This window comes from Daktulosphaira vitifoliae, unplaced genomic scaffold (assembly GCF_025091365.1).
Source record: "Daktulosphaira vitifoliae isolate Bord-2020 unplaced genomic scaffold, ASM2509136v1 Scaffold_5, whole genome shotgun sequence".
Taxonomy (NCBI): Eukaryota; Metazoa; Arthropoda; class Insecta; order Hemiptera; family Phylloxeridae; genus Daktulosphaira; species Daktulosphaira vitifoliae.
In genome coordinates, this window is record NW_026099576.1 from 16,763,016 (window position 1) to 16,786,405 (window position 23,390).

The window sequence follows — 23,390 nt, forward strand, 5'->3', positions numbered from 1 at the left end:
CACGATAAGTTACTCTACTCATTCTGGAATGTCTAGTATAATAAATTATCTTTAAAAAGGACATTTATAGTGGGTGTTCAACTTAATAACCATATATTCAATAAAATAGCTTCATATAAATATAGATAAAAATTTGTGAAACGTACAATAAAATTATCATGAACATAAAAACAAACAAAAATATTAAATGTAAGGAATATAATTTCAACGAAAGATGCCAAATATCACAGGGCTTAAAAGATTTTATCATTATATTTGAACGAAAGAAAGATTTATTTTTCTTCGTCTTCGCCTTCGCGGAATAAATATGTGGACCAGTAGGACATATTAAACATAGCAAATACCATTGGGAAAAGTATACGAGATATAACATCTATGCGTTTAGACCTAGTAGGAAATTTGGACATCCATGATTTCCAACACGAATTTTGGTCCATTGGTGGGGGTTGGTGAATAATTTGACTCATTTTATCTCTAGACATCATCAACTCGGGACGCATTAGTGGCTTCTGAAAGTATAATTAATGTTATAAAATTACAAGAAGAGGACCAATAAAAACAACGAAGATTTTCAATGTATTACTTGTCACAAATAATGAACTATTAAATAGAATAAAGTAAATTTTAGCTAATTTTTATATCAAATACGAATACTTTCCATCTTCGTTGTCAGATTTATAATCTTATATTATAATTATATATTTAAGATGAGTACCGAGCATTCATAATAAATCAGAAAGTTTCCAGGTTGAATAATCTTTTTGTATAAGTTAATTAATAATTTACTTTATACCATTACTTATTTGGTAAAAATACCAATAAATATACCAAAGAAAAACATATTTTTTAAATTTTGTTCTAAAATCAAAACTATTAACTATAAAATCTAGTTAAAATCATTCACAAAATTAAAAATAATGGATAAGGGTTTTGGAATTTACTCCAATCTCACTTATTATACATAAAACAAGGAAACATTCTGATTGATTAAACGTAGAACTTGTGGATCATGCAATTATCATTTCGCAGCTTTTCATTAAAAAATAAGAAAAAAGAAGAAGTAATTAAATGTTAAATAATTTCTAAGTACGAAAAATTAATTTAAAAAATGCATTAACTGATATCATTCAATGAATTATGAATAATGAACATTTCATTTTTCTACATTTGGGTTTTAATTTTTGAATGAGGTTTAATTTATATTATTTAAAAACTAAATAGGATATAATAAATTAAAAATGAAATAGCTGGAACGGAAACACTTTGAACAGGTTCTTTGCGTTTGTTTAATGCTCACCGTACTATTGGATCTCACCATGTTGAATGAATTCGGTCCATCTTCATAATCATTACAGTCCATAGATACAGTACGTTCTAAATCTTTTTTGTTCATGTCATCCCTGTGTATATCTGATCTAGAAGCGTAGTTCACCAAAGCAAATTCGAGTAGTGCCCCAAACACGAATGTCAGGCAAACTCCCGTCCATACGTCAATGGCTTTAGTGTAGGAAACTGGAGGTAGAGATGCATTAATACCGGAAGTCTGTGTAGCCATTGTCAACAAGGTAGTAACTCCTAGCGATACACGAGCCGGTACCGCACTTTGATCTAACCAGAACGACACCCATGACACGATTACTAACATGCAACATGGAACATAGATCTGAATTAAGTAGTAACTGAATTCACGTTTAAACAGTAAATCGACTTTTAGGCAACTATATTCACCTATTAAAAATATAATTACGCTTATTAATAGTGCTTATAAATATTACTATTTTAATTATATATATATATAAATGAATTAATAGTCTATAATTAGTTTCGGACTAATTAAACATTTCTTTTGCATATACCTGTGTTAGTTTTACTGTTACAATAATCTGTTAAAAATTTCTCCAGTGTAAATCTAGGTAAGTGAAGATTTTTTACGACTTGAACTGGATCACCTTCTTTCCATAAGAATACTAAGTCATCAGTAGTCCAGCCATCTATTTTTTAATGTAAAAATATACTTAACGCTAATATATATTTAAAACTAAACATTTTAATGTGACTTACAGCTAACCATCCTTAATGAACACGTTTGACGATCTAGTGGATATAATTTAAGATTCATTGGACATGAAAGAGTTAAAGATATTCTGGAAAATATTTACATTTTTGCTATAATTATACTTTTCACTCGCTTTATAAAATGTTTACCTTATGCTATACAACACTAGTCCATTTGGAAATATTCTAATGTATACGTTAGGCATGATAATGTTGTGGAAATGGCCTTCTTTTTCATTTGAAAAGAACAAGTCAGGCATCCATACCCTACTAGTTTCAGTCAATGTTAGGTACCTCATTTTACCTGTGCATAAACATTATTAATTTTTTCCAAAATACCATTCAATAGTGTTGAATAAAAATGGTGTTTTTTTGACTATCTTTTATCAGAAGCAAAACTTATTTGAAAAGCACACAAAAACTGTTATCAAATCTAAACTTGTCCTAGTTTGAACTTTTATGATATGCCAATCAGATTTAAAATAACTTGTAATTAATTATATATTTTTAATTATAAATAATTTTATGAGAAATTAATTTATGTAATATTACTTATTATTAACTTTAAAATTATTACTGAATTCCATACAAACAATAGAAAACAATTACCGTTATAATCGTTGAACATCAGCCTTTCATCCATCCATTGTTCACGGAAAGTCAATTGGACACTGTATTCCTATTACATAGAAATAATTTTACATAGTTAAATAAGAATTTAAATTAATAATTTTCGATTAAAGGGAAAGAGCTAAAACAATTGCAGAAAAAACTTCAGACTTTAAGTAAGTTAAAGAAGTATATTTTAAATTTATAAATGTAGCTTAAAATTATGATTTAACAATTTTTAAATTGTTGTTAATATTTTCCTATGTAATCTGATTTAAATTTGATAATAATTTGTAATTTACAAAACTGTACTAATTTAGTATAAATTAAATTTTGTGATAAAATAATATTCTTAATTATTTTATTGAAAACTAATATGTGTTTTATTTTTCAATAATATTTTAGCAACTTTCCCTTCTATTTGAAATATCTATTTTAATGATTTAAAAATTCTAAATATTTAAAAAAAATTATATATTAACTAATTCAAAAAAGAAAAATATTGGTGTATTTGTTTAGATCTTGGACGATATTTAAATATTAGACAATGGCGTAACCAAAGAGATCTAAAATATCATAGCCGTTTTTTTACGTATAACTAAATAATATAGTGTATTTAATGTATGAATTTCAGTTATTCCATAAATAAGTATTCATTTCAATAGGATCTCTCTAGTTACGATACTGTACAAATGTATTTATGAATTACGTTAACATGCATCAATCTTATGCTTAAAATTTTCAATAGAACTAATCTAAGAAAGTAGATAGATATGTTCAAGAAATATATGAAATATCAAGCATACTAAAAGTAAATATAACAAAAAATCATGCGATTAACTTAGTATATAAATAGTAACAAAATAACACACAAAAATATCAATGCAATAGCGATGAATAACGTCTAAAGAAAAAAAACGTACGGGTTTAGAAAAATAGTGAGGCGGGTGACAGTCATAATAATTAATAAAATCTTTTATGATTTCAATTATAAATTAAAAGTTCAATAAGAAGCATATTGGTTTGTTCATCAATAATGTCATAGACTTATACAGCGAAAAATAGCTGATTAATTCTTAAACAATTTTCAAAAAAAAAAAAATTTCAATCACTCAAAAGTCAACACAAATATGAACACAATTTTTTTAAATGTAGAGTTAAATTTTTATGTAGTCCTAACTTTTTTATCAAAAGTAAATTGTAAGTTTGTCAATTTATTCGAATATTTCATATATTACATTTTATTTATAGAATCATTTATGAAACTTAAATTTTATAGTCTAAATGTTATATATTGAGTCTTTCCACTCTATTTCTATTGAAAGTGTTTACGCCATTAGTTTTTACTAGCATTTCTTGTACAATAAGTATTTATTACTTGTGGCTATTATTCTAAGTTAAAAATATATTTAAAATATTAATTTAAAACTAATAAATATAAATAATATTTAGCTCAAAAAGCCACACAAAATACTATGATAATATGTGTGTATATGTATTTAGGAAACAATTTTACCATCATCAGTGCTTTTAAATACTAACACCTCAATAGAAAAATACTCCCTTATATACTCCTAGTGACATAACTATTAATTAATTTCTTGTACAAATTATAATAATTTATAATCTACAAATTTAGTAGCAGTGGCTATGACCTTAACGAGCCAAGATAGGCTTCTTAAAAATAATTTCATTTTCATAAACTGTTTATAATAAACCCAATAAAATCTAAAATCATAATAAACAGATCAATATTTAAACACCTACTAAGATGTGGTCAGTAAAATATTTCTAGTGAATTAAGCGTAATTCAATAGACTTTACTTATAAATAATGCATACATACATTTGCGTTTTTTTTTTTGTTATAATTTTCTAATATAACTAAGTAAAAATTTTCGTGAATCTATAATAATAAAGTTTATTATTTAATTTAATTTTTTAAAAGATTATTTAACGTGAAAAAATATGTGTAGCATACATAAAATTTATTTTATTTTAACAAATAACGTTTTTGAAAAAAAAAAAATTATGAAGTATTAAGCTTGAAAAAATCATGAAATAAAATTGCTAAATTTAAAAATTGTTTTGCATGATATAATTTTTGAAAATAAAATTGCATTTTAAACTTTTGTATATGATATGAATGAAAATCTTGTAATGCACACAAATATAGTTGTTTTATTTTATAGTACATTCTGTATTGTTTTAGATATTTTATCCTAAAAAAATATAATACGAAACATAAACTGAAGCAGAAATTTTCATTCCAATTTTAAATGCTTCAAATGGAAAATAATTATTTTAAGAAGTAAAATAACTAAAAATCTCAATTTAATTCCTGGAAGAAGATTTTTGGTACTAATTCCTGAATAAAAGGATATTTAGAAATAAAATTAAAATAATGCAATCCGGTTTTAAAAAATGTAACTCTTTAATTTTTGTATAATTTTTATTGAAAAATATTGAAGAAAAGTATGGTAATAATTATGTCATAAACAGAACATTTCTTAAGTAAATACAACTAAACTGCGAAAAACGGCCAAAACAACATAATATATTACTTTATTGTTATTGTGAAACATATCACCAATTATTTGAAAAGAAAAATAAGCTTTAAAACTAAATTTATTGAGACACGTCATATGAAATCCAATAAATTTATAATTTATATATACACACTTGAAAAAAGCAATGAAAATTGATTTTTCATTTCAATATTAGGATGTTCTAACTAATCTTAATATTAAAATGAGCATAGAAATTTAATTGGTACTTTTAACAAATATGATACATTTTATATTTTTGATTATAACTTAGGACCAATGGAAGTTGATTTTAAGTTATCATATTTATTAATAACATATATAATAATATATTTTACGAAAGAGAAAATGAAGTTGATTGAAAATATTTTTAAATGATTAAAAATATGACTTGTACCATGAAGTAATGAGAATTATTTTTGTTCATCATATAAAATTTTTTATCCCATGTTATTGTGTAAATTTTAATTTATCAACAATAATTATTCCCAGACATATTAGCATGAATATATAATATGATAATTGATTAGAAAATATAATTATAATAAAAATATTATTCAAATAACAAGTTGTCCTCCCGATTGGTATTATATATATTGGCTAAATTATTTCAAGAAAACTTGTTCAATCAAAGAAAGTTTAATTAATATTTGAAAAAAAGGCTGACAGAAACTAATAAGCATATTTTTTAAAAAATATTCTTTTTCCTGTTTTTAAAATGTCAATAATTTATATTTTCTTTAGCTAAGATTTTAATTATTGTGTAAATATAAATGGGAAACAAAAAAAAAGTCAAAACTAATAAATTAATATTTAAATAAATAAGCAACGAATGCAACCGCTTTATTAAAAGTTATTTATACTTATATTTTTCGTAACAATAATGATTTAATGACATACAAATTGACGTCGCCCTTACACATAATATTAATGTAACTATAAATATTCTATGAGTAATCTTTTTGAATTTGGTAGCATTCACATTAAATACCCACGTAATCATACCATTAATATTTAACTAGTTAAATCTAATAAATTTAATTATTTATTATTTAATAATATGCTGATAAATTTTAAGGTATCAAAATGCAATTTTTTTTATAAAACCTGGATATGAGAAATTCTAACTAAAACTTGATGAATAGAAAAGGTATATTTCAAAAATTCCGTAGGATAAAATTTTGGAGTTTTTGAATCTGTAGATATAAGCCTAATTATTAAAAAACCCAGCACAGGGGGGTCGTAGCATAGTTGGATCAAGTATAATGATATCTGACAGTGATTAAAATCACTATCAAAATAAAACGCTTCGATGCAAATCTTTAGATAGTGTTTAATTTTAAAAAATACACTTTTCAATAAGTTATAGCATTATAAAGTTAAAAATATGAAAAATAAAATCGAGAATTTCCACACAAAAATAGCATTCAGTAACCATTTTCACCATGAAGATAAGTCTAGAGGTCAATTTTTTTTTTTCTTAATATAGTATATTACATTAACTTTAATTTAAGATATATATATAAAAGTTTCAGACCTTTCGGAACACTTTCAAAATTTAAGTTGAAAAAGTCAATTTTTTGTGAAAAAGTTGTCATTTTGAATCCCCCCCGGTAGGCAGGTAAAAAGTCAGATTTATAAAAAAAATATACCAAATGATAGGTAAAGACATCATGCATCTACAAAAAAAAGAATTATATTGATCCATACATATTTCGAGAAGTTATAGCATTATAAAGTTAAAAATATAAAAAAGAATTTTTTTACAAAAATCGTATTTTTTTTATTAAGTTTAATGTCTGTTTTCACCATGAAGATAAAATAAAGTCCGAAATTTTTTTTTACCATTATAAAGTATATTACATTAGCTTTAATTTAAGATATATATAAAAGTGTCAGACCTTCCGGAACACTTTCAAAAGTTACGTTTAAAAAGTTCTACTTTCTATATGCATTTTTATGTTTTGAATCCCCCCTGTATTTAGGGAAATGGTCCGATTTAAAAAAACAGTATGTCGAATGAAAGATCTATATAAATACTACTTCTCATAAAAAAATTGTAATGATTCATACANAACGGCTCATAAAAAAATTGTAATGATTCATACATTTTTCAAAAAGTTATAGCATAATAAAGTTAAAAATGGAAAATACAAAATCGAAAATTTTCACACAAAAATAGCATTCGGTAGCCATTTTCACCATGAAGATAAGATAAAGTCCGAAATTTTTTTTTTTCATGATAAAGCATATTACATTAGCTTTAATTTAAGATATATATAAAAGTGTCAGACCTTCCGGAACATTTTCAAAATTTAAGTTAAAAAAATTAATTTTTTGTGAAAAAGTTGTCATTTTAAATCCCCCCTTGTGGGCAGGTTAAGGGTTAAATTTATGAAAAAAATATACCAAATGAAAGGTAATGATATTATGCATCTATATAAAAAAGAATTATATTGATATGTTCATTTTTGAAAAAGTTATGGCACTTTTAAGTAAAAAAAATTGAAAAAATTTCGAAAATTAGCGATTTTTAAATTTGTAATTTTTTTGGAGGTTTCCCCCATTTACGGGGAACGAGGGAATTTTTTTCAATTTTTAAGGGTAATGTCTTCGACTAGATACGATTTGTGATCTTTTGACGTATCATTGAAAGAAATTGGTTCGGTGAGAGCTGAGAAAAAGTGGTAACAGACACAAAATAAAAAAAAAAAAAACACATCTTAGTAAAACCAATACCTTCTCAGCTTCGCATCGAAGCTAAAAAATGAAAATACATCAAATTGAGTTTTAGCCTTAAATTGACAAAATTTAGATATTGTTCGAAGTTGTTTCGAAATTTTTATAATTTAATATAACATTATTATTAAATACTAAATTTAGATTTTTTTAATTTTAAAATTTTTAGATAAGTCTTTGTGGATTTAATTACCAATTATTTAACTAAAATAAGTCATTACTCTTTATTATTTTTACAGTTTCGATCGATATTTTTTGCTGTCCATTAAAAAGCACAAATAAATAATAAGTCTTGTTTTGTATTTGTTTCAATGTGTATGATAAAATTTTACTATAATAAATGTTCGGGTTGAAAACTATCTAGAAGTGGTGTAGGGATCTACAATAATTCTGTATCGGGTAATTCAGTACCAGACAATTCCTACGCTCAGACAATTTAGCATTAAAAAAATGCAGCACTAGATATAATTTATTGGAGGACTATACTAAAATGGCTTCATAAAATTTAAAATAATTAAACTATTTTACAATATTAATTCATTTATTTTACGTTTACTACTATTGTATTTTAACTGTTAATAATTTTTTTTAACTGTTACTAGACTAATTTTTGATTTTAATTTTAATTTTTGATAAATATATTTGATGTATTATATATATCTTGTATAACAAATTGTATAAGTTTTTATGTATTTTGTAAATAACCTAGTCCATTAATAAAATTATTAAAATGAGTAGTATTTTATTATAAATTAAAAAAATGTACAATGAGATTGTGAGTAACTTGATATATAATAACTATATATAACTTGTATACTTATGAAACATGTATGATTCGATTCAGTTATGCTGGGCTATGTAAGTTTTTCGGTACAAGTAAAAAGTAGTTTTTAGAGAAGACGTTAAATATGGTTTAAAAAAAAATATGTAAATTTATATAAATTATGCAGTGATCAGAGTCTGTGATAAATTTTAAGCTCTAATTGATACCATTTTATAGTGAATTAGCTAAACAAAAAATTAAAAGATCCATGTAAATATATATATAATATTTCTACTTTTAAAATTGATGTAATGAAAAATCATTATTTTTTGTTGCAACCATTTAATTTTCGTTAATTTTTCATAATATATATATTTAATATATATATATATAAATATTAATGTATAAATTTAATTTTCAGAATAATGAAACAAAAACATATATTAAATAAAATTCGTTACAAATAAATCTAGCGCGGAATTGTCTTGACACTGTGTTGTTGTGATTATAGTCATATGTTCTTGTCTTTTAAATAATAATTTGATATCAACATAAAAACTCGCAAATAAATTGGACACAATCTCACAACAAATTCAAATAACATAAATTGATAAAAAAAAAAATCAAAAAATATTATTTCAAGGCCATCACCCGACTCACCATTTTGTAATCATCAATTCTGCTGATGGAACGTACCAATATGTTGACAAACACAATACAGGGAGAGTCGCCTGCGGGATAGAATAAATACCGACAAGATATAGTCAGTTATTTGAAAGACTTAAGTTTAAGTATTCAGTGAAATTATTTAAACAATTATTAATATAATACAACTAATGTTTATAATATTTTAAATATTTAACGTGATTAAAAAGGTAAGTTTATACTTGATACATTTGCTAATAATTTTGTAGGGTTTTATTTTAATTTAAATTGTAATTAAATCGTTTTTCTTTTTTTGTAAAAAAAAATGTAGAAAATTAATTTTTTAAATGTTTAATAAAATTAGTATTTCAACACTAATGGTTTTTTTCTTCTTATTCATTAAACGAACATAAATTGTTTATTTGTCAGTCTAAACTCATAAAAATTATAGCTAAAGAATTAGATATAATTTTTAAATGCTAGTTGAATGTCTAAAATTTTTGTTCAGTGGTTAATTTAATAACTCGGGTAGCAGATTATTAATTAATTAATTTCATTTATAATTGAAGTATAAGTTAAATATTCTACTTAATTTAATTAAATGTTGTATTGTTTGTTTTGTTCTCTGAATTTATATGATTTATGAATAATTTCTCAAGTTTTTAAGCATTAGCATTTATATTAAACATTAAGTATGCTTCTAAAGTTCTTTGTATTATGTGTATTATAAAAATAATATTCATATTTTATTAAAAGTTTTTCAGATTTATCTATATATTAGCAGAATACAAATATAATATATTATGTAACCTATTTTAATTATTTTACTCTAGTATTAAAAATTATTTTTAATTTTAGCAAGCTGTAGCTTAAATTATAATATTTCTAATTAAATACATACTCCGAATTACGTAATTTTTGTAGCTATTTAAATTGATATTATATATACAGAGTGGCCCACCACTCACTGACAATTTAAATAACTTTTGATCCAGTTAATATTTTTAGCTGATTTTTTTTTTTAACATTAGTTAGACGTTAGGTCTATAGCTATATCTCAATAATTAATTTTTTTACATTTTATTAAAAATATTAATTATTTTTAAATTTTAAATAAAATGTAAAAAAAAAATCTAAGATAGCTATTTTGTAGAGTAGAATTTAAGAAAAATTTTAGTAAAAAAATATCTTATTAATATTCAGTAGTAAATATTCTGTAGCGTTTTGAAGTTTGTGAAAATTTGAATTTTCATGTACTATTTTACGGTATTAAACATTGAAATACGTATTGAGAAAAGGACAGAAGAAAACGCTATCTTTTCAATATACTTTTGAATGAGAGTGATAAGTAATAATTGCCTTATCTAATTTCTTATCATGGTATTTATGCCAAGTTTGTAATGTATACACACTATCATCATATGTATACACAGTAATCATGAAAAGATAGCGTTTTCTTCTGTCCTTTTCTCAATACGTATTTCAATGTTTAATACCGTAAAATAGTACATGAAAATTCAAATTTTCACAAACTTCAAAACGCTACAGAATATTTACTACTGAATATTAATAAGATATTTTTTTACTAAAATTTTTCTTAAATTCTACTCTACAAAATAGCTATCTTAGATTTTTTTTTTACATTTTATTTAAAATTTAAAAATAATTAATATTTTTAATAAAATGTAAAAAAATTAATTATTGAGATATAGCTATAGACCTAACGTCTAACTAATGTTAAAAAAAAAAAATCAGCTAAAAATATTAACTGGATCAAAAGTTATTTAAGTTGTCAGTGAGTGGTGGGCCACCCTGTATATATATATATCAATTTATTCTAATTTTAAAGTACTTATGAAAAGTAATTGATTGAAATTGGTTAAATTAAATTGGTATGCTCTACAACTGACATATACGGTAGAAATTAAAAATTTGATTAGCTATTTTAAGTTATTTATAATAGGATATGTTAATTATGTTGTTTTGGTATAAATTTACATTAAAATTATTAAATAAGTTTAATAAAAGATTTTATTTGAAGTATAAAACTAACATTTTAAATTGCTCTAAATTAATTAGTAAATTCTAAAATCTATAATTAATTATTTGTTTATAAATAGAATCAAATTATAAAAGTATATTTAATAAGATAAATGAGAATTTCATGAATATAATATAGCATTTAATTCATGTGTTTTTTATTAATAAATTTTGATCTAGGTATTAATTTTCTTATACCGAATTTCTTTTTGATCTGTAGAATAACAAAATATGCATATTTGATATTAAAAATCATAAAGATATTCAATATATATCTTAAGATACAACAATTATTTCTTTAGAATGTAAACCCAACTGTTTTATTTAGTTTTATCTTACAAATAGTTTACTGGAAATTTTAATTAATCAATAATTTATTTCCTTATTATTTATTTTTTCATTGACTACTTTAAAATGTTACCAGTAGCATTTTTTACTATTCACAATCATTCCATGAAATATAAACAAAATTTTCTATAGATAAAAATAAAACGTCAATAAGAGCAGGTGAAAGTTAAAGGATTACTCTAAATATAGCGAACGGGTCCATCTACTTAAATAAATACATTAAGTTAATACATACACTTAATTGTATGTTAACATGTAAAAATTTATAAAATTTCTCTAGTTCAAAATATAATAATAATAAAATAATAGCAAATTGAATGGTTTTTGTCCAAAATACCAGCATATAACCTAGCAAGATGACTTACCATCTTGTTGTCACTTATTGTCGTGATACTTCTTACAAAAAGATTTATGTGCACGATTGTCGGGCCATCTAGGGAGGTATAAACATTTTTAAATATGCTTAAATTTTACATGTTCAGACTTCTTTCTTTTAATGAGAATAAAAGAAGTTTATAAAAAATGTTGGATTTGAAGAGTCTATAATGCATTATTGTAATACTATAGCTTTATCGAAATTAAAATATCATTTAGTTAGGTAATAATTATGGCTTAATTTTATCATCTTTCATCACGATTTGAAAAATCCCAAGTAAAATTAATTAGCTTTATTTGTATACAAAAAAAATATATGTCAATTGTTTTAAAAAATTAGCTATTCCCAAATCATCTTAATCTATATATTTAAAGATAATGAATTATTGTTAAAGCAACCTATCAAATGTAATTGTAAATAGAATGATTTCCTGTATTCAGAAAAGAAAACAATAACATTATATTTATAATAATAATTGATAGCAAGATTGTATGGTATTTATTTATAATAAATTATGATTAATATGCAATTAAATATTTGCCTTACAATTTTGAATATAATAGTTGTATAGATTATTATCAAAGTACATTATGAGCTGGACATATAGATTAGTATTAAGGCTTAAGAGTAAATATTAAGTGTTATAAAAATAATTATGTTATTTTATCTATTAGATATGTGCTATAAAAATCAACTTAATTTAGCCTATATTTGTCATTTATAAAACGTTGTGCTCAGAGGTGCATAAATGTAAATTATTCAATTTGATGGATTTAATCAAGATATAACATATAGAGAAATATAATCAAATTGAAGAAATTATGGACAGTATATAAAAAAATGTGTAAAGAATTTTTGTGAATGAAGTGCGACTTTTCTGAAAACTTACCATGTTGTTGTCACAAATTCGTTCAATACTCCGTAGGAAAATATTTACTTTAACAATCGTTGGGCCATCTAAGAATTATTTTTAGAATTAAAGAGTGTAGGCAAGCTTATTTGCTTAATTTTTTATCTTACATCAGAAAACACACTGCAGATAAAAACTCGAGCATTTATTTTCTTTTTTTGTGAAATCGACGAACTTCGAAAAATGTATCCGTAAAATAAAGTTTGTCTTAAATATTTAAACATCACGACACTTCATGATGTTTGTGTCATTGTGTCGATACAAAAGCAACTATGATATTTATACCGTTAGATTTTCTAAATTCATAAAAGTGCTTTATTTTGTTAAACTTAGCCCTTGAAATAAAATGTAATAAATAAATTCGAATCAAAGAAAATGCTAAATCTGTAACCAAAATAATTTTGTTTTCAAAAGAACTTATCAAGTATTTTTTTTTTTTTAATATTTGCAGGAATCTTTTATTAATTTGAAATTTAAACAATTGCAGATCTGGGAGATATTTCAAAGGACATTACTGTTTTCTAGAAAGAACATTATTTAGATCTATACGTATGTAGATTTAAAATTATTAAATTATTATAATATAACTTATTGATTTTTTTATGGGTGATCTTATGCTGTATTATATGCTTTACCTGTTCCATTTACTCCCGAAGGACGTATTCTAGCATCGTAATTCCCTAGTATTTGATCAAGAACCTCTTTTTCTTTTAACCTATAATTAATTGGTGGTTTTGGTGGGCACCGATGTTGCGAGTTTCCTGAATACATGCATCCATCATCATCAAGTCTTGCACTGGAAAATAAAATAAAAACGACTTAAATTTTTAAAATAGAGTAATATCAAATAGATATATTCTAAAATATATTTAATTTCGTGATTATTGAGTTCATAGCTATTGTTTTCAATAATATACTATGTTAAACAATAAATGTGTATACTTTAATGTTATTTACCAGATAGAATATTTAAATTTTCTGTCTGAATTTATATGTAACTACATTGTTTCCCTTATACCATACCCCTTACTTTCTAAGCAACTCATTCTATTACCTTTTATACGGGATAATTCATTTACCATATACAGGGTGATTTTTTTATCATAACCCACTCAATTACTCGCAGAATAATAATAATTTAAACCTTTTTTTGTTTTATTATCTTTAGTTACACATTATTCTTGAATTTTTAACTATGTAATACTTTTTAAGTTCATCCCTTATGCCTTGGAGGGGGGTCAACTTTGTTTTTTTAAATGGTAACACATATTTTTAATTTAATAAAATGTTTGAGTTTTTAATTTAATGGTAAATGGCATTTGAATTTTTAATATAACTTAATTCGTTTATTAGATATAATCATTTAAAGTTTCAAATTTTTGAATTAATATACAGGTATAATACACAAGGGATTACAAATACAGGTAGCTAATTGGTTTTTTATAACATCGATATTAGCAGGTACACAGCATTGTTATTATCAATTGTAGTAAGGCACATTGTTATGAGTTTATAAATACACTAACTGACAATACAGAAAGTATATCTATTGATAATCATAATTGATAATAAACAATCCGTGACTGAGACAGCAATGTCATAAAAATCCAATTAGCTACCTGTATTTACAATCCCATGTGTATTATACATGTATATTAACTCAAAATTTTGAAACTTTAAATGTTTATATCTAATAAGCTAATAAAGTTATATTAAAAATTCAAATGCCATTTACTATTAAATTAAAAACTCAAACATTTTATTAAATTAAAAATATGTGTTACCATTTAAAAAAACAAAGTTGACCCCCTTCCAAGGCATAAGGGATGAACTTAAAAAGTATTACATAGTTAAAAATTCAAGAATAATGTGTAATTAAAGATAATAAAAAAAAAAAATGTTTAAATTATTATTATTCTGCAAGTAATTGAGTGGGTTATGATAAAAAAATCACCCTGTATAAATTAACTATTTTTTTTTTTAATACATGTTTTATTCAATCTATCAATTATACTGCATATTTTATATTCACCCATTACACCTCATTAAGATGTCTAATTATTTTTTTAAATGACAATATACATAATTAACTATAGATAACTATGTACATTTCCGTTTGGAAAAATAAATTAATAAATGAGCTTTAGCTTATTTATTAGATAACTTATAAAAATAAGACTCATAGATAACAACTATTGGACTGATATTTAAGAAGTTATTAACAATTTAAAGTAATGACAGGAGATGAAGTATGACTACTATTTTTATCATAAAATAATTCCTTGAATTTACATCTTCTCCCACCTAAATATTGAAATGTAAATAATAATTGAAATATTGGTCCAAAAGTTGTTATTGACCAATAATTTTCTTAATTATCTAGTAAATAAAATAGTTATAATATAATCATTTAATTTTTTGATAGATTAAGTGGTTCATGATAAATTAATCATCAATTCTTGATATTCAATGTCTAAAATGTTCAAATGAAGTAATTCTTATATTATATATAATGTTAAAATGATTGTATAAGACTTCACTTACCAACAACATTGAGCAATGTGCACAAATAGAATAACCAACAAAATAAAGAATTTATCTTTAGAATTCTCCATTATTTCTTATAANTGTGTTAATTTAATTTTTTGATAGATTAAGGGGTTCATGATAAATTAATCATCAATTCTTGATATTCAATGTCTAAAATGTTCAAATGAAGTAATTCTTATATTATATATAATGTTAAAATGATTGTATAAGACTTCACTTACCAACAACATTGAGCAATGTGCACAAATAGAATAACCAACAAAATAAAGAATTTATCTTTAGAATTCTCCATTATTTCTTATAATCTGAAAACAAAAGTTATTGGTGGTTAATTTTTAATGAATTTTTTATATAAATGATAATAATCAGTAAATTAATACTTGTTTATCATAATATTTAAACATTTTCCATACAAACAAATTTCAAATAATTTAAAACTTAATAATGTCAAATAATCTTTAGTTTTTTTCAATTTATTGAGAATTTACTTGTATTTTTAGTCATATTTCAAAATTACATTCACAATAAATTTATTTATTTATTTCAAAAATTACTACCCATTATCTATCTGACAGTTTCGAATAAATATGTTTTCGATATTTTATGTTAACTCAAAAGTTTTAAATCGATTCAAAATGTAGTAATAATATATATTTATTTAAAATAAATGTACACGTCTACGTGTATATCTACACGTCAATATATCATTTAGTGATACTTATTAGAGGAATTAGATATTTTGTTCAAATTGTCAATAATATTAGTAATTAGTTAAAATAATTTATCATCGTCAGTATATGTATAGCTAAAGCGACAAAACTTCCTTGTCGGTAAACCGAGTACCGACGAAAACTATAGGGAAATTGATCAAACGCCCGCTCCTACAGACCCCTTTGGTCTCCTCTCCTCTTTAATCCCGCGTTGCCCTGGGCTACCAGGTCGAAGTAGAAAACCCTTGACGTAGGTAGACAAAATATAGTTTTTATATATGTATATTATAGTTGTGCGCGGGCAACTCGACACTTGGCATTTCTGGTCTAACAAATTTCGCACTATAAACTGTCATCGACCATACGATTTTTGCCAATGATCCTGCAAATCCCGTACTCACTCTTTGATTTTATTATTCATTAATCTTATTTACTATTATGTTGACGTAATAATTCAATTCAGGATTAACATTTTTCAAATTAACGGCACACAGTTAAATTACAAATTATAAACAGCAATAAAATTGGTATATTTATGTATTACAATTCGCTCACGGAAAATTTAACTAATATATACTTAAAAACTGCTACAGAAAAATTAAAAAGTATACGAAATGGTAGTAAACTTAATAGGTCAGTGTAACCATAAAATACCCTACTAAAACTCTCATTAAGAGTTATTATTTTAAAATTATCGAAAAGTATATATATGTTCCATCGCAATCAACACGTTCAATTGCTTAATAATATTCTACTTAATAAAAAACAAAATCTATTTTTCGTGAACAATTAAATATATATATATATTATTTCAATAACAGCCCAATTTATTTTATAACTCTAATTATGTTATAATAATTTTTTTAAGAAAAAAGTTACATATTGTTCAAGTTTAAAAATAGGAATTGCTGTTGGTGGCGACTGAAAAATTATTTTATCAAATTAGGTACTATAAATAATTCTGTATTATATACCTACTACTGGGATGTAACTACTACAGTTATTATTGTTTCATCTTACATTTAATGCTTTTTTGTGCTGATATAATTTTCTTTGAAAAAAAAGAAATAATGTTATTTCCGAGTAAAATAATGATATAATAACGAGATTGTCATTTTATACCTTCTTATAGGAATTGCCATTCAAAGAAATGTTCATTGTATATAAAACAGTTTTCTTACATATAATAAATTATAAAAAATGTATGATTTTACGACTATGGAAATAATTTTAATTTTATATTATAGTAAGAATTATATTTTACTCAAATCAAAAGTTTCATTTTTGAGTTAATGAATAACCATTATAATGATTATTTTTCAACTCGCATTTACAAATGCTAGATATTGAGTTTAATCAATATTTCCTTTTTTTAATAAAAAAAAAAGTATCGTTATAGGCATTAAATTCTAATAATTTCAAAATGTCAAGTAAAAATATTATTTAATTTGGAATTGAAAAAAAAAGAGTTGCCATGAATAATTTTTAAGATGCTGATAAAAAGGCAAAACTATATAATGTTTTGATTTTTTATATTAAAACATTCATCGAAAGGAAATTAATAAATTTTCTTAATGTTTCGGCTATTGAAAAAAATGTTTTCAATAAATTAATGCATCTATTTTCATAACTTTTTTTATTTATGTATGAATTGCCCTTGTTTTATTGTAAAGAAGAATTAATTTAAGTAGGATTTATTTTGCTTAGTAGTAAATAAAATATTAGAAAAAATTAATAATTAATATGTGTATAATTTTTCACAATTATTTATGAAACCAAAAATAGTGTCATATAGAAATTATATCTCTTGAAGTGATAAAAATTTTCTGTATAATTGAATTTTTTCAAAAGATAGGTAACAAATTCTTCTATGCAATTTATAAAAAATTTTGAAAACCAATTTTTATGGCATATCGGCTTTTGGCTATGAATAAATTAATTACCAATTGAAGATAAGTAATAAATAGCGATAAAATAAATAGTTAAATTTCATCATACAAAAAAATAAAAATTCATAGAATTTAATAGAATTAGAATACTTGTATTCTTTTAATGGTGATAAAAAAAAATTATTCTCAGTTTACTAAATAGTAAAAATGTATGCACTCTTAATTGAAAAATATCCAAAATTTTAATAAAATTAATGTAAATTTATGGCTGCTTTAACCTGAATTTTTTTATTGTAAATTCACATTTGTGTAATAAAACCATTAATGTATCATTAAATTAATGCTATAAAATATGCTATGACTCACATTAAAACTATTCATAGTTCATGAATAGTACATTGCTTAAATAGATATAGATTTATTTGCTAATTATTATAGCCTTACAAAATAAATCACACTTAAAATAAAATAAATAATTTATTATTTTATCTGTTTAAAAGATTTAAGAATAAATAATTTTATTCATTATCGATTTGAATTTTGCAGGTGATAAAATTGTGAAAATATTATAATTTGAGCATTATATTTAAACATTATAATATTTGATTCTGTCATTTTTTCATCGCTTGGGTTATCTTGTTGTTTGATGATAGGTAATATATAACAAGACACCTATAGTACTATTTGGTGGTTGGTAAAAATTCATTATATATTTGAATAGAATATTTATATTCCTGACAATTTAAACTATTCAAAATTCTTCTTAAACACTTTTTATTCGAAAATTTTCACAATTATATACTTATAATAAACTTAATGGTATGAAAATGCTTCGATGTTTTAGTTACAACAAAAATTTATTATTCCTTTAGTGTTTGTTTTTTTCGCGTTGTGAAGCTTTTAGCTGGGCGTGGTTCCTTTTGGACACTATTTACTATATTACATAATTTAGAAATATGAAGTATGTATATTTATGATAGTGCCTGTATAAAAACATTAAATTATTAATACAAAATGAAAAAAAACATTTTTTCGTGAATTCACAATATCTCTGTAACGAATCAAATAATGTAATTAAAATAGGATGAACTAAAAAAAAAAAGTATTATTATATAATTTAGAATCAAGTAAGAATGTTAAAAAAATAACTGGGGATCTGTTAACAGCTTTATTCTTGATTAAGCTATATAATTCGATTATATTGCAACTTCTGAATAATTCCGATGCATTATGTATATGTATTGATAAAATATTAAACATTATATGTAATGTATGTTTAGACAAATGTTATAAATTAATTAATGAAGCAAACAACAAAATATTCGGAGTACATTAGTGTCAGTTTTAGTCACCATCGAAAATATACTGTACATTATTATACTTATGGATTTTCATAAAAGTAATTTAATCCTTCAGAATTTATTAATTTATGTAATAGCATAATTATTTTTTCTTCTAAAATAACTCATATAAAAAGGTGTAAATATCTCGGAGAGATTGTTATACAAAATATTTTTTTGAAAAATATTTTGTTTTCCAATAAACCGTTTTGTTTTTAATATCTATAATTTTGATCTCTTTATATTTTAAAATTTTTCAACATTCATAAATGCGCAGATCTATTTAAGAAATTATTATCTTTGGTCGTCTAATTTAGTTAAAACTAAAAATTGTTAAGATATTATATATAATAAAATGTTTATATTTTACCGTATTGAAATACATCTAAATATATTTTCCATTTATATAAGTAATAAATTTTGAAGAAAAATAATATATTGATTTGTCATAAAAAGTCAATTTTCTATTGTATATTAAAACTATTATACTTAATATACGTTTTGAATTATAAAACGTAAAAAAATAAAAAAAGGAAATGCAGACTTCGCCGTACAACTTTTCAAATATCCTCATAAATGTATTCCATTTAAAGAATATCAGAGTAGAGCACTAAGCTTACAACAGTTTAATTAAATAATGTTTGTATACTCTCATAGATTTTTTTTTATTCGCATATATCTGTATACTAAAAAAAAGGTAAATTGAACACAAAATAAATAAGATTAATATAAGTAAATATAAAGTTCTATTTTATTTTGCAGTATTTGAAGGTGTATTTAAAAAAATTCAACTATTAATATACTTGTCATACAAAACTTAATATACTAAGTCATGCTTGGACATCATTAATAAATAACAATAACTATTAATAAATAACTAAAATATAGAACTACAATTAATTCTAAAATAATTGTAATTATACAAAACAAATCTGATATTCAATATTTTAGTTGTAAGATTATACAATGTGTCTAATATATATAGTATTTATAACATAAAACCGATTCAATTCTAAACATTTTGCTCTAAGTTTTTGTATGAAATTATTTGAGTAATTTCTTTAAAAAAAGTTTTTCTATTAAAAAATTATTTCAAGGCTTGAAAAGTATTTGGCGTAAACTCTAAATATATCAAATGGTTTAAAAAAATTACTAATGAGTTCCATCTTAACATTATATAGAATTAAGGAATTTAAATTAAAACTAAAAAATATATTTCTATTACAGATAATTATCAAGAACCCCACAAAAAGAACGTATGGTGTGATATCAATGATTTTATAATATTAAATTGTTTGTGTCTTCATAAGTGAAGATAAGCAGAAATCATTTACCAAATTAAAGGTAGCCAATAAATGAAGTACGAATAGCAAAAACATCTAACCAATTATATCACCTTTATTGTGATTTTAAAATACTTGTAGTAGATCACCGGAAATCATTAATAAGCCCACTCAGCAAAGCATTTATGGTACAAAAACACGCTACGTAACTGCTGTTAAAAAGGAAATTTAATGTAATAGAATAAATTATTAACACTTAAAACGATAAGCCATCATGTTTGTTGTTGAAATAGATTCGAAATATGTATTCAAAAGTATATACACATTATGGGCTAGTAAATTTTTAAATAAAATAAAATTAAAACAAATATTTTATTAAGATTATTCAGTAAAATCAAAGAATCTTCGAAAAATTGATCAAAAAGTCAGGGCTAGATTAAGTTTTAATGAAGTCCTATAAATATCCAACGCTGGGGCCGCTCTACTAAAGCGTTTTAATATAATGAATGATATATTTGGTAACTTAATCAAATATCATTCATTTGACGAACCACAGACATTTTTTAATTAATCTTAAGCACACGATATTTTAGTGTACTTTAAACCCGCAGAACTTATAGCTCTATAAAGTTTATGTTTAAGTTGAGCTGTTTATCAATTTTTAATATGCATTTTGAAAAATAAAGTTTTATATTTTTTTATTCTCGATAATGCATTGTCCTCTAAATATAAACTTGTCTATAGTAAACCTGATAAATTTTAAAGTATTTTGAAACACGTATGTAAGGCCTAATATTTTAGAATGTAATATCGTGATTTATTTAAATAGTAGTCATTATAAATTGAATGTGTTTTTTGCCTTGACAAATGCGTAGATATTTTTGTTTGCTTGGTATTCTGTAGCCTTAAGTTAAACATATAAACTAACGGATACACTCAATCAAGTAATTGGTAATTATATTATTTATTTTATGAGTCTATTTCTATTAAACGCAAAAAAAATATGAAAAGTTATGATTTGTCAACAATGTTTTACTACATTTAATTAAGAAATTAATAGAAATATAATTATAATAAAGTATAAATGGAATTATATTTTTGAGCGAGTACGTAATATCAAAAATATTCAAGATTATTCATCTATAAAGTTTTTTTGTGTTGGCATAACAATATTAAATGATTTGATGCATTATTGATTTTACTCCAAGTTATGGGACCGCCGATACGTTAAATAAATAGATATACACAGCAGAGATATTTTGTTGCTTGTTAATTTTTATAAATCGCACCATTGAAATAATGATCAAATATTTCAGTTAAAAGTTCAGTTAGTTTCAAAATTAGATTAGTTCAAAAACATCTAATTGTCATGCATTTGTTTAAAACAGCAACTAAACATTTTCAAGATGATTTATTGTGTATTTACTAAACATTTATAATTGCCTTAACGATTAGGACCTAATTGAAAATTTATTATTGCAAATGAAAAATTACAATAAATTAGCTTTTAACGAAATTTGTGATTGTATTTTCAATCATCACTTTTAATTATTTATTTTATTTAATAATTTTTATTAAATGCGTTCACCCATTTTTTATTAACAAAACCTTGTGTTTCGTTGCACGGTGTTAAAAACTTTTTGTACCTATAAAAAAGAACTGAAAACTGTTAAAATTCATGCACCCGCTAACTCGGTTTATTAAACATACTTTGCACACACATTGTACTTACATTTTTGGACAGTGCTAAAGAAGAATGGAGCCCATTGTCGGTGGGCGTCCGTCGCTTTTTGTCGGTCAACGAAATCTGAGTAGCAAAATTTTAGCAACCAAAGTATATCGACCGGGTCAGTCTCGGAGACTGGGACTCAGTGGACCAACGCAAGCGCATAACTTACAAGCTGCCACTACACCCAGACGCCCAATCGTCTCCTGAGCGCCAGTTGCGCTATTGCTTATTTTTGCCAGCGCGATACGAGCGTGGAATTGAATGATGCGCAATCAGATGGCCTAAAACCCTAATCGGTAATTTTTGCATAAGAAACCCTCGATGGGTTACATTTGCCAAGGCTTGAAATTAAAATGTCCGTTTTACTCCAATGTTATAATTTTTAACATGTTTTTTTTTTTTATTGTTTAACGATATGGGTTAATTACTGAAATGTTTATAGTTATAGGTGTTTAAAATGTTTCATGTATATTTTTTTCAACGATATTATAACGTTTTATACATTTTTATTTGTTTATGAAAACGTTTTGAATGATTTTTTTAACCCTCTATTTCAAATTAAATTTCAGCTTAACTGTTGAAAATGTTCCGAAAATACTCCGAGCTACAAACATGTGTTAAATTAAAATTTATGTTACATACAATAAGTTAAAAAAAAAAATTGCCCATAACCTAATCATCTATATACAAATGACTGTTGTAGTTAAAACAAATTTTGTGGTTAAATTTTATATTCTCAATTTTATATTGCTATAACTTTTTAAAAAATGTATGAATTTTTTTAACTTATTCTTTTTTTAGTATCCGTTATATTTCTATTAATAATCAGACAAATTGCGCAATGGGGTTCAAAACTTGA

At 23.5% G+C, this 23,390-nt stretch overlaps 1 protein-coding gene across 8 annotated transcripts; it reads right to left on the reverse strand.

Moving 5' to 3' along the window:
• LOC126907840 (glutamate-gated chloride channel) lies at positions 1 to 22,687 on the reverse strand. Of its 8 annotated transcripts, none has more exons than XM_050689466.1 (10): positions 22,535 to 22,687; positions 15,802 to 15,885; positions 13,666 to 13,826; positions 12,110 to 12,177; positions 2,665 to 2,734; positions 2,206 to 2,359; positions 2,062 to 2,144; positions 1,857 to 1,991; positions 1,298 to 1,728; positions 1 to 509 (listed from the first exon to the last, which is right to left on the reverse strand). In XM_050689466.1, the coding sequence occupies exons 2-10, from the start codon at positions 15,870 to 15,872 to the stop codon at positions 273 to 275; spliced, it is 1,410 nt and encodes a 469-aa protein (XP_050545423.1). In that variant the 5' UTR covers positions 15,873 to 15,885; positions 22,535 to 22,687; the 3' UTR covers positions 1 to 272. The 8 variants fall into 8 exon arrangements, with proteins under 8 accessions (XP_050545423.1, XP_050545420.1, XP_050545422.1 ...); XM_050689463.1 differs by lacking the exon at positions 12,110 to 12,177 and adding an exon at positions 9,372 to 9,442 and having other exon boundaries at positions 22,535 to 22,686; XM_050689465.1 differs by lacking the exon at positions 12,110 to 12,177 and adding an exon at positions 13,010 to 13,077 and having other exon boundaries at positions 22,535 to 22,686.
• Between the last annotated feature and the right edge of the window lie 703 nt (positions 22,688 to 23,390).